Source organism: Pan troglodytes, chromosome 10 (assembly GCF_028858775.2).
Source record: "Pan troglodytes isolate AG18354 chromosome 10, NHGRI_mPanTro3-v2.0_pri, whole genome shotgun sequence".
In the NCBI taxonomy this organism is placed as follows: domain Eukaryota; kingdom Metazoa; phylum Chordata; class Mammalia; order Primates; family Hominidae; genus Pan; species Pan troglodytes.
The window spans coordinates 133,522,780-133,537,892 of record NC_072408.2 but is presented as its reverse complement, the minus strand read 5'-3'; the positions used below and the strand labels follow the sequence as shown (position 1 = coordinate 133,537,892).

General features: G+C 45.8%; 1 protein-coding gene across 1 annotated transcript in view; it reads left to right on the top strand.

Annotated features, from left to right (window-relative positions):
• Window positions 1-240: 240 nt before the first annotated feature.
• The window catches only part of LOC129136624 (uncharacterized), a 178,351-nt gene continuing 163,478 nt past the window's right edge, over window positions 241-15,113 (top strand). The window contains exons 1-2 of the mRNA XM_054664112.2: window positions 241-252; window positions 2,726-3,408. Coding sequence (XP_054520087.1) covers window positions 241-252; window positions 2,726-3,408 — 695 coding nt within the window. The remainder of the gene's footprint in view (window positions 253-2,725; window positions 3,409-15,113) is intronic.

Below are 15,113 nucleotides of genomic sequence, written 5' to 3'. Positions count from 1 at the left end.
GATCATTTCCTGTTCTCTCCACCATGGCCACCTGGTCCAAGCTACCATCTTCTTGCACCTGGATACCTGCCATAACCTCAGCTGACCTTTCCTGTGTCCATTCTTGTTCCTTTGGGCCCAGTCTCCTCGCTCATAGCAGTAGAATGAGTCTATTAAAAAGTGAAACAATTTCTGTCACTTCCTGGCTCAAAAGTCTCCAATAGTTTCCCCATGGATCAGAATAAAATGTAGGTTCTAACCATGGGGTACCATGTAAGTTTAGGTTCACCTGTAAGTCACAGGAAAAAAAAATTAAACATATATGTATATATCACACACACACACACGTTAAACAAAATACAAGTTAATTTTTCTCTTGTGTTCATAAAGTCCAGAAGCCATCAGCCAAGGCTGGGGGGGCAGTGTAGCTGCAGTGGATACCCAGGCTTCACTTCTCTTGCTATTCCACTGTGCAGTTTACATTTCCAAGGAACACCTCATGGTCTAAAATGGCTGCTAGAGCTCCTGTCATTACTAATGGTTCGTTTTCCAGCCATGACATAGGGACAAAGAAAGGTGACTTCCTCCACTGAAGTTCACTTCCTGAAATTTGCAGGTGCCACCCCCTTTTACATACTAAATCTTAGAACCTAGCCGGGCGTGGTGGTGCGTGCCTGTAATCCCAGCACTTTGGGAGGCCAAGGCGGGCGGATCACAAGGTCAGGAGATCGAAACCATCCTGGCTAACACGGTGAAACCCCGTCTCTACTAAAATGCAAAAAATTAGCCAGACGTGGTGGCAGGTGTCTGTAGTCCCAGCTACTTGGGAGGATAAGGCAGGAGAATGGCGTGAACCCGGGAGGCGGAGCTTGCAGTGAGGCGAGATAGCGCCACTAAACTCCAGCCTGAGCGACAGAGTGAGACTCCGTCTCAAAAAAAAAAAAAAAAAAAAAAAAAAATCTTAGGACCCAGTCACAGAGCCACACCCTGCTGCAGAAGAGGCTGCCAAAGGCAGTCCTTATTCTGGGTGATCAAGTGCCCAGGAAAACATCAGGAGTTTGCTCCTGAGGGAGAGAAAGGAGAGTGGATACTGGGGCCAGCTCCAATCTGAGACACACCTGGCCTGCCTGGACCACATGGTCAGCTTCAAGACTCTGCCCACCTCCCTGATGCATCCCTGACCCCTTTCGCACCCTCACTCAGTTCCAGCCACATGGCCGTCTCGCCATTGTTCTTCTTTCCAGGCACCCAGCTAATTCCAGCCTCCGGGCTTTTGCACACTAGTTGTTCCCTTGCCTGGACAGCTCCTCCCCAGGTATTCTCTGGCCTCTTCCCTCACTTCACTCAAGTATCTGCTCCCAAGTAAACCTCCTTGGGGAAGCTTCTCTGCCCACTCCACCACCAATAGCCCCTGTCACTGTCTCCTCACCTAGTTTTATTCCGCACCCTCATACTGGAGATCTGTTTTGCAATTGAAATAAAAGGAATAAAAGAGAAGATATCTGCTACCCCCACCCTCACCTCTGCCTAACTGGAAGCCTTGAAAGAAAATGGCAGTATTTAAAAAACATGTTTTATAAGTTCCATCTGGCTCCTGAAGGAACCTGCAGGCTCAAGGTGAGTGGATATCCCAGGAGTTCAGGCTGCACATGACTTTTGAAAAGCAAAAACTTTCTTTTATCACTGAAATTGGCAGTATGTCCTTCCTAGTGATTTTCCAGCTGAGCTGAAAGAGCTTTAGGCAGGAGGCAGCTGGAGAAAAAGTGCTTAGAAGATCTGTCTGTAAGCGGGCTAAGGTAGAGCTCTCTGCACTGAGAGCAGAGACCTAAGAAGACCCCGCACCTTAGGGTAAGTTTAACCAACAGGCGGTCTCGCTACTGCGCTCAGAGCCCAGCCCTGCGGACACAGCTCAGGCGCGCGCGGGAAACAGGCAAATGACATTCTCCTAGCGCTCCTGCTCTCAGGCGCCCTGGAACCCTGGACAGAGGCGCAGCCGCCTTCCCAGCCTTAGGTGAGACTTGGCACGCCATCCACGCAACCACGCGTGCCAGTAACCGCGCAGAAGGGCGCGCGGGTCGCTCTCCCCGGACCTGGAAGCCTCCCCCTCCGCTACTCATGTGGGTCGGCTTGATTCTACCTGGGCCCCACGTGGGCATGATGATAATGGCAGTGGTTAACAGCTGCTAAGCTTTTCGTATGCTTCAGGCGCTGTGCTATGTGCCTAATGTACCCACTAAATTCCCTCTGAGATGAAGTAATTCGCGCTGTAGAGATGGGGGAGTGGGGTGAAAGGCCTTCTGGAAAGCCCAGTTCTGTTCTACATTCTTGTACCGACTCGCCAGAGACCCCCCAGCCCCTCCTTGCAATCCTCAAACCACATCGGACCGGATCTCAGGTGTCTGTTGAGATAATCGCACATTTCTGCCAACCTGGGGCCCCCTGCGAGCTTCGCTGTGAACACCTGCTCCCTCGTGGGCACAGCCTGGCTCTCAGGACCACAGGCTAGAAGGGAAACAGGTGCAGGGGGACTGGCTCCTCCCTGGGACCCTCCCAATCTTAGTTTAACTGAACTGGAGTGAGGAGGCATGGAGCTCCATTGTTGGGGAAAAAGGAGTGCAAAGAACCGGGCTCCCCCATCCTCCTAGTCCTGTCAGGTCCTAGGGAGGGGAAAAGCAAGGGACACGACCCCTCCACCACATCCCCCCTGGCGCCAGATCTGCACGTGGTCCGCGTGAGGTCCAGGTAGGCGATACAGTCCGCGGAGCCCCACAGTGTCCGCCTATCCAGCGCCGCCGCGGGATCCAAACCCCACGTTTACTGCGTCCCCTCACTCCGCACCCAGAGAGGCCACCCCACAGATGCCCTCTCCGCCCAGCCTCACCTGTGCCGGGGAAGGCGCCAAGCACCCGCCCCAGCGCGCCGCACCTGCCGCGGCCGCGTCCTCCCAGCTCATCGAGTCCCTCGCGCCCGTGGCCCTTTGTGCCAGGCGGGCTGCGTCCCCTCGGGTCGTCTCCACCGCGGCTCCAGCTCCCGCCACTGCCCGCGCTGGAGACCTGACAACTTTTCTGAACCGCCGTCTCCATCTCGCACCCTTCCCGGGCTCCAGGACCGTCCCCTGTGCGCCCTCATCTGCACCGTCGCCGCCCGGATCCGGAGCCGGAGACCGGCCTGGGCGCAGGAGGAGAGAGAGTGCGGGCGGCGGGGAGGGGAAATCTCTCCGGGACTGCTGCTGGCGGAGCCGGGGACGGAGAGGAGACGGGGCCGCACTTACCCAGAGCTGGAACTGCCTGTCCGCGTGGACCCGCTCCTCTGGCGCGGAAACTCCGTGTCTGCAGACTCCCTCAGCCCTGGAGACTTCTGCCGGGAACCCGGGACACCGAGAGGGGCCCAGCCCTTCCCCACCTCTCTCCTGACCGTTGCTCCAGACAGGTAGGGTCTGCGCTCCTCTTCCTCTCTAAATTGCGGGTCACATTTGCGGATGCCAGGGGAGCTCGTGCCTTCGGAAATTAAAAATCCTATCCAGTTGATTCGGAACCATCTTCCGGATACACTGAGAGGAAAGAGCAGCGTGCACGACCGTGTGAACAAGGGATACACAAGTGTTTGTATAAATGGACGTGTACCTGTGTTTATAAATGTGTAGGGGAAAACACTCAAACATGCGGAAACACACCAGAAACTCATCACTGAAGAAAGGGTAATCGCTCAGTTTACCCTTATTGCCTCATTGAGTTTTTAACACGATAAGCCTGTGCTAACTGTTTAGGTGGAAGTGCCCCCTTTTCCCCGCAGAATTGTTCCCGCAACGGCAGGTTTTTAGTTGGTTTGGTTTGGGCTTTGCACCATGGGGCAGGAGAAATCCAAACTTTCCGTCTTCCCCCAGCCTTTCCCGCTGATTTGCACCCAGTGCGCTCTCTCTTCTTTCATGGAAGTTGCCTCTACCAGGGCCCAACCAGATGATTTCAGTTCTGGCCTGATCTGCAGGGGGTGGGAGTCAGAGCCTGACCGCTCTCCTGACCCTGCCTGCAGTGAATGAACAGCATTCAGACACCAGCCTCTTCCCTCCCCAAACCCCAGGGCAGCACCCTCTGCGTCTGCCCACCCTGGAGGCAGGGCCCAGTCCCCCCCCACACACACCTAGGGCTGGCTCGGTGCAACCTCAGAAAGGAAGCCTGCTTGCTCGCAAGGTGTCACAGTAGTCTCCTTCAGTGGAGCACCCCAGGGCGTCCTGAGCCAGGAAAGAATTTCAAAAGAAATAGAATAAGGAAAAACTCCTGTGATTAAATGACAATGAAAGAGATAGATGCTAGCAATGAAGAATCAATTTTTGTCTCCAAAATTGGGCACAGGAAGATAACCCTCAACAGGACTAGGAGAGGAGGGGTGGGCTTGGACAACCCACTCATCCTGGGAGTGTGCCCCTGATACAGCATATTGGAGAGTTCTAGTCCCAGGAGGAGCTTGACACCAGCTCACTGTTTTTTTTTTTTTTTTTTCCTTAAGAGCTATTTTTTTTATTATACTTTAAGTTTTAGGGTACATGTGCACAACGTGCAGGTTATATATGTATACATGTGCCATATTGGTGTGCTGCACCCATTAACTCGCCATTCTAAGTTCCATTTGCCTGCAGTGGGGAGAAGGCAGCTGTGGTAACATCTCAGCCAGGCCAAGGTGGGATAGGAATAGCACTGGGTAGTCACAGGGTGGAAAGACCCAAACAACAGCTGAAACAAGAACTATACAAAGAAACCCAGGATAACTGAAAACCCAAAATACGGAGCAAAAACAGCCAAAACCCCAGTCAGGGTGACAGGCCCATGACTCTTCCAGGCAAACCCAATTAAGGGAGAAAGGGGGCATTCATGGGGAGTCCCTGAAATCCCCTCTGTATTAGTCTGATCTCATACTGCTAATAAAGACATTCCTGAAGCTGGGAAATTTGTAAAGCAAAGATGTTTAATGAACTCAAAGTTCCACATGGCTGTGGGGGCCTCACAATCATGGCAAAAGGCAAGGAGGAGCAAAGGCATGTCTTACATGGTTGCAGGCAAGAGTGCACGTGCAGGGGAACTCCCGTTTATAAAACCATCAGATCTCATGAGACTTATTCACTACCATGAAAACAGTGTGGGGGAAACTACCTCCATGATTCAATTATGTCCACCTGGCCCCACCCTTGACATGTGGGGATAATTACAATTCAAGGTGAGATTTGGGTGGGACACAGCCAAACCATATAATTCTCTTTTTCTGGAGCACCTAATGATTGTTCTATCCCCTAATTAAAGAAACACCCATTAAATCGGAATGCTGGGTGGTCACAGGAGAAGAGGGAAAATATGAAGCAGCAATTTCACATAACTGCAGGAAAGGAGCTGTTAGAATTAGTGACAAGGACAAAGACAAGCCTGGGCTGATAAGACCCCAACAAACAAGGTGGGGGGCAAAGCTGGTTGAGACCAGCTGGATCTGATATGGTGATGGACTTGACTTATGCCCTACCCGACCTAACTGTACTCTCGTCACCATCCAAAATCACACACCCACCAGCACCAATGTATATTTAGTACAAAAATGGGTGGCATCCCAATTCTAAGATATCCCTACTTGTTTTCTCAGAAAATATCATGATTATTCCCCTAATTAGAAGAGCCTATAAAATTAGACACCCAAATTCTTCCGCGTTCTTCTCACTCTCCCAAGCACGCCTGCACTTCTCTCTTCTGTGTGTACTTTTGCTTGACAGTAAAAGCTTCTTGCCTTTTGCTTTATTCTGATTTGTTATCGAATTCTTTCTCTCCATGGTGTCAAGAACCTGGACACTGCTGGGGCTAGGGTCCCACTGGCATCCAGATACCCTCCTGAGCCCTCTGGCAACAAAAGGGTAACTGCAAAATGAGGGTTTCAACAGGTCTGCATAGAAAAAAAAAACACTGCTGAGAATTTCCCAAGACTCCTTTGCTTTGCGTAGCCTACACATGACCTTAGGAAGCAGCTGCAGTTACAAAGCAGATGGAGACTCTCTGGTCTTCCTAAAGCAGCAGAAATATGTTATTTTCTCTCTCTCCTTCCCTCCCTTTCTCTGACACACACACACAAACACATACACACACTTACCCACTTAAATGTTGCTCTCCTTCTCAGTACACTGAGAAATAAAACATAGCCCATTTTTTCCAACCGATGGACTGGGGCCTCATCCACCCTTCCTTTCTCCTAGAAAAGAATATGAACCACGAAGCTGTAAAGTTGTGCCCAGAGTTCCCCAGCTCTCCTTCCTCTGCATTTACTTGCTGATTATCACTTGATCTTAGCCAAAAGGCCAAGAAGCGATACATGCCGATTAGCTATCTCTTAGGTCCCCCTGCCCAGCCCCCATGTGAGTTCCCTGGAGTGTGACTAGATGGAGTGGTGCTTTCACAGTCTCTCCAGTGGGGCCGGGCACAGTGTGCATCAGAGGACCATTTGTTGCACGAATGACTCCTGTGAAGCCTCACAGTGTTAGCCTCATTTTAACAATGGAGGCACCGAAAGGCAGACATGTCAAATTAAAGTCACCTACCTTGCAGTATTAGTAGTATCTTTAGACCTGCAGATGCTCTTCTAGGCATAATACTTGAAGTAACTTATTTAATCCTTATGAAAACCCTAAAAGTACGTACTCTCGTAATACCAATTTTACACACGAGAAAACAAATGCTTAAAGCAAATGCTTAAAGAAGTCCAGTTAGGCCGGGCACGGTGGCTCACGCCTGTCATCCCTGCACTTTGGGAGGCTGAGGCAGGCGGATCACGAGGTCAGGAGATCGAGACCATCCTGGCTAACACAGTGAAAACCCATCTGTACTAAAAATCCAAAAAAAAATATTAGCCGGACTTGGTGGCGGGCGCCTGTAGCCCCAGCTACTCGGGAGGCTGAGGCAGGAGAATGGCATGAACCCAGGAGGCGGAGCTTGCAGTGAGCCGAGATGGCGCCACTGCACTCCAGCCTGGGCGACAGAGCGAGACTCCGTCTCAAAAAAAAAAAAAAAAAAAGAAGTCCAGTTACTTACTTGCTCAAGGCCATACAGCTGGTAGGTGATGGAGCTGAGACTTGAACTCAGATAGTCTAGTTTCAGAACTCACATTTACTAGATGATTGATTGATTGATTGATTTTACTTACTTATTTGAGATGAGGCCTCACTCTGTTGCCCCAGCTGGAGTGCAGTGGCAGATCATAGCTCACTGAAGCCCTGATCTGGGCTCAAGTGATCCTCCCACCCAACCCTCTCAAAGTAGCTGGAACTACAGGTGGGCACCGCCTTGCCTAGCTACTGTTTTATTTTTTATTTTTAGCAGAGATGAGTGTGGGAGAGAATGTTGTCCAGGCTGGACAATTTTTTTCCCCTCAGCTTTATTGAGGTAAAATTGAAAAATAAAAATTGTATATATTTATGGTATACAGCAGAATGTTTTGATAGAGGTATACATTGTGAAATGATTACCACAATCAAGCCAATTAACATATCCATCTCCTAGCCTAGTTACCATTGGAGAGGGCTTTGGTAACATTTAAGATCTACTGTCTTAGCAAATTTTACCTACACAGTCCACGATTGTTAACTATAGTCACCATGATGTCTAACAGAGCTCCAGAGCCTATGCATCCTAACTGAGACTTTCACCCTTTGACCCACATCCCCTGTGACTTCTGCCCCAATAGGCAGCTTGGAGCTCAGGTATTTCTGGAAGTTGGCTCCTACCTGGACTGCAGGACACGTCACTGGTCTCTGTCGACTCCCACTTGTTAGTACATTTCAGTCAAGTTTCACTTGCTTCAATTTTCTACTTAAACAAAGATAAATTAGTTTTTGTAACTTTTACTTAACAAGACAGAAAAGTCCCAGACCCCTGTGCTGTTCTGGGGTCAATGCTTTCCAGGAAACCAGCCTCTGTGGAAATTGATCTCCCATGAAGGGTAGCAGGAGCCAATGCAGATGCCTCTTACCTTGTGAGATCAACTTGAAGATTGATACCCAAATGCCCATTCTTACCACTTATCCTGGCTCCATCCTGGTCTCTTCATGAACCGTCATGCAATCATCATCAATATAATTTCTTAGCCCATTCTCTCAGTTTCAAGGTCAGCAAATTGTCCATTTAGATGCATTGTGGCTTAATATGGCTTAATAAGATTTGTATTAGATTACAAGTAGAATGAACTCAAATTATGTTACAAAGGGAATTCATTCACCACACTGCTAGTCCCTTTATTCAATTTGTATACCTAACCATAATAGCTAGCACGTATAAGTGCTTATAAACAATGGACACTGTTTCAAGTGGTTTTTACGTGTATTAACTCATTTATTATTATTATTTTTATTTATTTATTTATTTTTGAGATGGAGTCTCACTCTGTCACCCAGGCTGGAGTGCAGTGGCGCAATCTTGGCCTACTACAATGTCTGTCTCCTGGGTTCAAGCAATTTTCTGGCCTCAGCATCCCAGGTAGCTGGGATTACAGGCATGCACCACCACATCCAACTAATTTTTGTATTTTTAGTAGGGACAGGGTTTCACCATGTTGGCCAGGCTGGTCTCGAACTCCTGACCTCAAGTGATCCAGCCACCTTGGCCTCCCAAAGTACTGGGATTACAGGCGTGAGCCACTGTTCCTGGCCAGCTCATTTATTATTTGCAACAACCTTATAGCGTTACTATATTTTCTATTTTCTTTAAAGGTAAGGAAATTGAGGCATAGAGGATTAAACAAACTACCTACAAATAAGTCCCAAGACGTTGCCAAAATTGACCCTGTTGAAAACAACTAAGTTAGAATAATCTCTGTTAGAGAACATTGAAATTTAGAGGAAAATTTTCAATTAGTGTATTATTTTGATACTTGGAATGATGCAACGGTCATTCCTTCATTTTTATAAGAAAATATTCTGACGTATTTTCTTCTATAGATTATTTATTTCTTCTACGCCAAAGCTCAGCCTACATACAGTTGCTAGTGTCCCCTGGGAACACCGGCTGGTGTGTGTGGCTGGCAGGGAAAGAAAAAGGAAGAAAAAAAAAAATCAAATTTCCTTGTCTGGACCTTGAGTCCTAGGTTAAGGGAGTGAGCAGATTCTAAATCCTTGTGTGGCAGCAAATTGAGTATATGTTACACCCCTTCATGTCTTCAACAGGAGAGGCAGTATTTAGCCCCCAAGAGGCACTTGATGTCTGATTTATGAGTAAAGGTTGTGGCAGCCTCCAAGGGTGATCTGTGTTCAATAAAGAGTCCATAAATAGTGCTGTCATTTAAAGTAGCAGCCTTAATGGAGCCCAAGAATCTGACCTTTGATCTTTGTGTCATATATGGGTTAGCTGTTAGACTGAAGAGTCCAAGAGAGGGAAGCTCAGGCCAGCTGAAACTAGAACAGCATAGAGGCAAAAAGGAAAGAGATTCTTTTGCTCACCTTCCCTGTGTAATTTATGTTGACCGTAAATCATTAGGTTTGACATGATGTTTATTAAATGGTAATAAAACACTCCATGTGTCAGTCAGGGTTTAATCAGAGAAGCAGCACTTCTATTCGTATTATGAAATCAGCGATATATTTAGAATGAGGGCTTGTAATACTTGGGGGAGAAGGGCAAGTGTTGGAAGGCCCGAGGAAAACCACCACTCAGCCCTCCTCGAACACTAGAGCAAATTGAGGTTAGGTGGATGAGTGGGAGCTTTCAGGGTGTATGGCGAGTAGGCAGGTCCAGCTGCAGAGTGGGCTATGAAGGGCAGTGCAGGGAAAGTCTGTGGAATGCTGTCCTTTTGAGTTGCTGCTCCTTCTGCAGGTCTGCATTCAGACTTGTGGCAGTCGGCCTGGGCCCTTTGTTGGTCAGGAAATCTGGCAATTGACAAGAAGAGCAGGATAAAGAATAAAGAAAAGACTTGTAAATCCCACTGATACCTTGCTAGCTCTTAGCTGCCACCTGTACCCACAATGATCTTCAGTGGTCAGTGACTGTGGCTTCATTTTTACTATCCAAATCACGTCTAAATTTATTTTGTTGGCCAATCATCACCTGGAAACAAACAGGAAGAGATTTAGGGAAATATGATTCTAGCTTAACCAGTTTGACTGAGTGCAAAGCTCCTCATCCATTGACAAGGCAATGTTCAGAAATGGGACCATCCTCTTCTTGTGAAGCCCATTTAAAGGATATGTGGAGGATAGCATTCATCCTTTGATAGCATAAGGTAAGTGTGTCACATATTTTTGTAACAATAGAAATGATAGCTTTGCATGTAGCTATCTTTTTGCAGAATTCCCATAATGTTCTTGAAAAGTAAGACAGGACCTACCAAAGACTATTCAACTTCAACATAATGGAGAAACTAGGAAGTGAAAATGCTATTAAGTATTTTTTTTTAAAAAAAAGATAAAGGACATGCTCAGGTGCTGCAAGTCATCTGAGAACAACTGGTTTTGCTTACCTTCCTCTCCCCTGACACATACATATGCACAAACACTTTACCTGAGAACAGAACATCATTCCCACTTCCGTATGTCTCAGGCTATCCTTGTGAGAAAGCTGGCGTTTTGAGAAAGGGAGGCTCAGGGAATTGCAGGAGGCACTGGGAATTAATTCTGCTGCCTACTGCCACATGTTGAGACCTGGGGGAGAAAAAGTGATTGACATTACTTCTGTGTATTGACACTGGGCAGTGGGAAAACATAATAGCTTTTTAAGTGACTACCTCTATTTAGCTTGTAATGAGTGTATCAGTTGAGCTATCATGTAAAAACCATCAAGGATATTTGTAGTTATACTATTAAGACTCTTAAATATTCTAAGGAAAAAAGAATGCATTGGCTCATAAAACTGAGGTTTAGGGATGATGATAGCTTCAGGTATTGTTTCATCTAGGAGTCAAATCAAAGGATCTCTTCTCTATCTTGGTTGTTCTCTTCCCCCATCTACAAATTTTGTTTCTCTTTGCATATTGATTTATTTTCTTCTGTAAGTATTTAGTCCCTCTAATCCTTCCCTTTCTCGCCTTTAAAATGGAAATGTTAAAAATGCATACCTCACAAAATGATTGTGGGGATTCAGTAGATCATGTATGTACAATGCTTAGTAAAGTGGCTAGAATATAGTAAGTGGTCAAAAATATTAGCTATCATCATCAATATCATCATCATGATCATCATCATCACCATTACCATTATCATTACCTTCATCATCATCATCATCATCATCATGATCATCATCACCATTATCATCGGGAGCATCATCACCATCATTGTCACTATCATCATCATCACATCATCACCATCATCATTATCACCATACAATACCATCATCATCATCACCATTATCATCACCATCATTATCACCCAATAAAGGCAAGGCCAATAAGATAAAACATATTACTGTAACACCAAATTAAATATTTATTTTGAGTTTCTAAATGATCTGTTGAAGGCCAAGGAACCATCACAGTTAAAAAGGAAGGGAAAAATGTTAATTCAGATCAGAGCAAGAAGAGTGTCACTGGAATGAGCAGATGAGCATCTTCAAATACCTGGAGGGCAGTGATTAACCTTAATAGTAAGCTCTGTGTCTGTTGCTCTCAGGAGAAGAGCCCAGGGACGCTGATAAGATGTCTGGTTGCAGATCACAGAAATTAGTCAGTGATATGGTTTGGCTCTGCCTCCCCACCCCACCCAAATCTCAGGTTGAATTGTGAGCCCGAGTGTTGGAGGTGGGGCCTGGTGGAAGTTGATTGGATCATGGTGATTGTTTCTAACAGTTTATCACCATCCCCCTAGTGCTATCTTGTGATAGAGTTCTCATAAGATCTCATTGGAAAGTGTGTAGCACTTCTCTCTTTGCTCTCTTTCTCTCTCCTGCTGGCCATGTGAAGATGTGCTTACTTCCCCTTTGCCTTCTGCCATAATTGTAAGTTTCCTGAGGCCTCCCCAGAAGCAGAAGCCTGTACAACCCCCAGAACTATGATCTGATTAAACCTCTTTTCTTTATAAATTACCGAGTTTCAGGTATATCTTTATAGCAATGTGAGAATAGACTAAGACAGTCACTAAAAATAATCAGCACTAACAGTAGAAAAGAGAGAGATTAAAAAAAAAAAAAGAAAAAGAAGGCCAGGTGCAGTGGCTCACACCTGTAATCCCAGCACTTTAGGAGGCCAAGGTGGGTGGATCACGAGGTCAGGAGATCGAGACCAGCCTGGCCAATATAGTGAAACCCCATCTTTACTGAAAATACAAAAAATTAGCTGGGTATGGTCGTGGGCACCTGTAATCCCAGCTACTCGGAAGGCTGAGGCAGGAGAATCTCTTCAACCCAGGAGGCAGAGGTGACAGTGAGCCAAGATCGTGCCACTGCACTCCAGCCTTGGTAACAAGAGTGAAATTCTGTCTATAAAAAAAAAAAAAAAAAAAAAAAAAAAAAAAAAAAAGAACACACAATAGCTGAAAGTTTCATGGGTTTCAGATAAGGCTAACACTAGAGTCAGAAGTCAGGTCAACACAACATTCTCCCATTTATTCTATCAAGATGGGGACCAGAAACTACTCCATCTCTGTATTTTATGAGGGTTCTCTGTTCTTGGGGGATAAATGCCCAATTCAAAATCCTCTTTCCTTAAGAGAAAAATATTTAATGCCAACTGAACAAAAGGAATCCTCTCTCTCTCCATCTTGCTATCTGTTGTCTACTGATCTTAATGAGGGTGCTAGAAAATATTGCCTGTATTTTATTTTGTGAATTATAGATATAAAAATATTTATCCAATATTATGTACTGTCATCAGAATTTCATGTGACAGAGGATATTTTTTCTTATGAAAGATATGAACTACAAAATAGCAGAATAGAGAAAATTTCCAGGCAAGAAAGGACTCATAGCAACCTCAGTATACTCATCATCATACACATTTTTGTTATCTTCTTCAAAACCTATGGAAGTTTCCAGATGTCCATTGCAGATCAGTGAATAGAGAAAAACAGACAACTTGTATTAAGAAAAAGTGGGTTTTGGTCTAGGTACTGCCACTTTCTGACTTAACTTGTTTAACTTGTTTCTCAAATTTCCTTAGTTGCCCTTTATTGAAACTCTTCCTTACCCATCTTCTAGCGTGCGCGTGCACACACACACACACACACACACACACATATGCAAGAATGCACCCAAGGCTGCCAGCTCATTTCAGGGAGAGAGGCGGATACATACTCTATATCTATGCAGTTTGTCAAGTACAGAAGAGTTTGAACTCTACAATCTAACTTTGGCCATGGGTGAGATAGAAATTGGGGGAAGATAGTGGTGATTCATTGATTTCATCTGATTCTCTGAAATAGAAAAGGAAAAACTACCAGAATTGCCAACATGATTTTCAGGAAGAAGCACAGAAGTCAGAGTTGAGGAGATTTGTCCCCGAGATGCCAAAATAAAAACTAGAGTTAAAGTAACAAAAACATATTTATTGTCTTAGTACAGAAACAGGCAGGTTGATGGAAAAGAAATGAATTACCTCTATGAAGAAATTTATTATGATGTGTTGATGTTATTGTTGTTTTCACTAAATGGGTCCTGCGTTACTGACTAAATCATTCCGTAAATGATGGAGAGAATAGAACAGAAGACACCTGGCTTTGTGTGCAGAGCTTGGCATCAAGGAGGACCAGGCAATTGACGTGGCTTCTGATTTGTGGTTGCAAATGGGTTTCCTTTCCTCTGTTAGAGTTTGCACAAGTTGTTCCCTCTTCATATAGCAGAGAGGAGGTTTTCATTCTAAAGCCAGCCAGATCAGAGCAATGACTGCACTCCCAGTGGAGAACAGTGTTGGGTTCACACATGAGAGGATGTTTCTAGGATTTGCATCCATTTTCTCTCTGAAAGATTATGATCTAGCTTTCCAATCCTCTATAGAGTTTGCAAAATGTTCTAAAGAAACTTTCCTTCCTTCCTCCCTCCCCTCCCCTCCCCTCTCTTTTCTTCTTTCCTCCATCTCCCTGCAAAATGTTCACAGGGTCAAAAGTGCTCAATAATGGTTTACAGGGCAGACTTTTAAGAGAGAGACATCCATATTGGTTAAACTAACAGTACCAACTCTGTGCTGAGCACTGCTTTAAGAGTCGTACTTTCATCATCTTATTTAACTACAACAACCTCTCATTCTTATTTAACAACAACGACCTTCCTCATTCCCGTTTTAGAGATGAGGAAAGTGAAGCTTGGTGCTCAAGAACTTGTTCGATGTATACTTAGAGAGATAGTGGTGGGGCTGGGATCTAAATCAGACAGTTCCGGCTCCAGGTCCCAAGTGCCTGAGACACCATAGCATGAGACGCAGTGCTAAGATCACTTCAAGCGTGATGCAGGGAGGGATTGGAGGAAAGTGATGTGAGTTACATTTGCACCACAGATGACTGGCCTGTGGTGGATTACTGTGCCAGGGAGATTGTTTTCCTCTGTGCTGCCTCACTACCAGGTGGTTATTAGAGTTCCAAATGATAAAGAGAAAGAAATCATTCTAGCAGCCAATCACGCACATTCATATGGAAACATTCCCTGTGATTCAGTGGTGCATTAGTAATGCCTGTAAACCAGAGGAAATAAAACTCAAAAAGTCTCACATGGCATGGAGCATTAGGAGTTTCAATATCAAGAAGCATTATGGGGCCAGGCACGGTGACTCACGCCTGTAATCCCAGCACTTTGGGAGGCCAATGTGGGTGGATCATTTGAGGTCAGGAGTTCAAGACCCGCCTGGCCAACATGGTGAAACTCTGTCTCTACTAAAAATACAAAAATTAGCCAGGCAGTAGTGGCATGAATGTAATCCCAGCACTTTGGGAGGCCGAGACGGGGGGGGGGGCAGGGGTGGTCATTTGAGGTCAGGTGTTCGAGACCAGCCTGGCCAACATGGTGAAACCCTGTCTCTACTAAAAATACAAAAATTATCCAGGCAGTAGTGGCGTGACTGTAATCCCAGCTACTCGGGAGGCTGACGCAGGAGAATCACTTAAGCCTGGGAGGTGGAGGTTGTCGTGAGCTGAGATCGGACCGCTGCACTCCAGTCTGGGTGACAGAGTGAGACCGTGTCTACAAAAATAAAAAAAGTAAAAATAA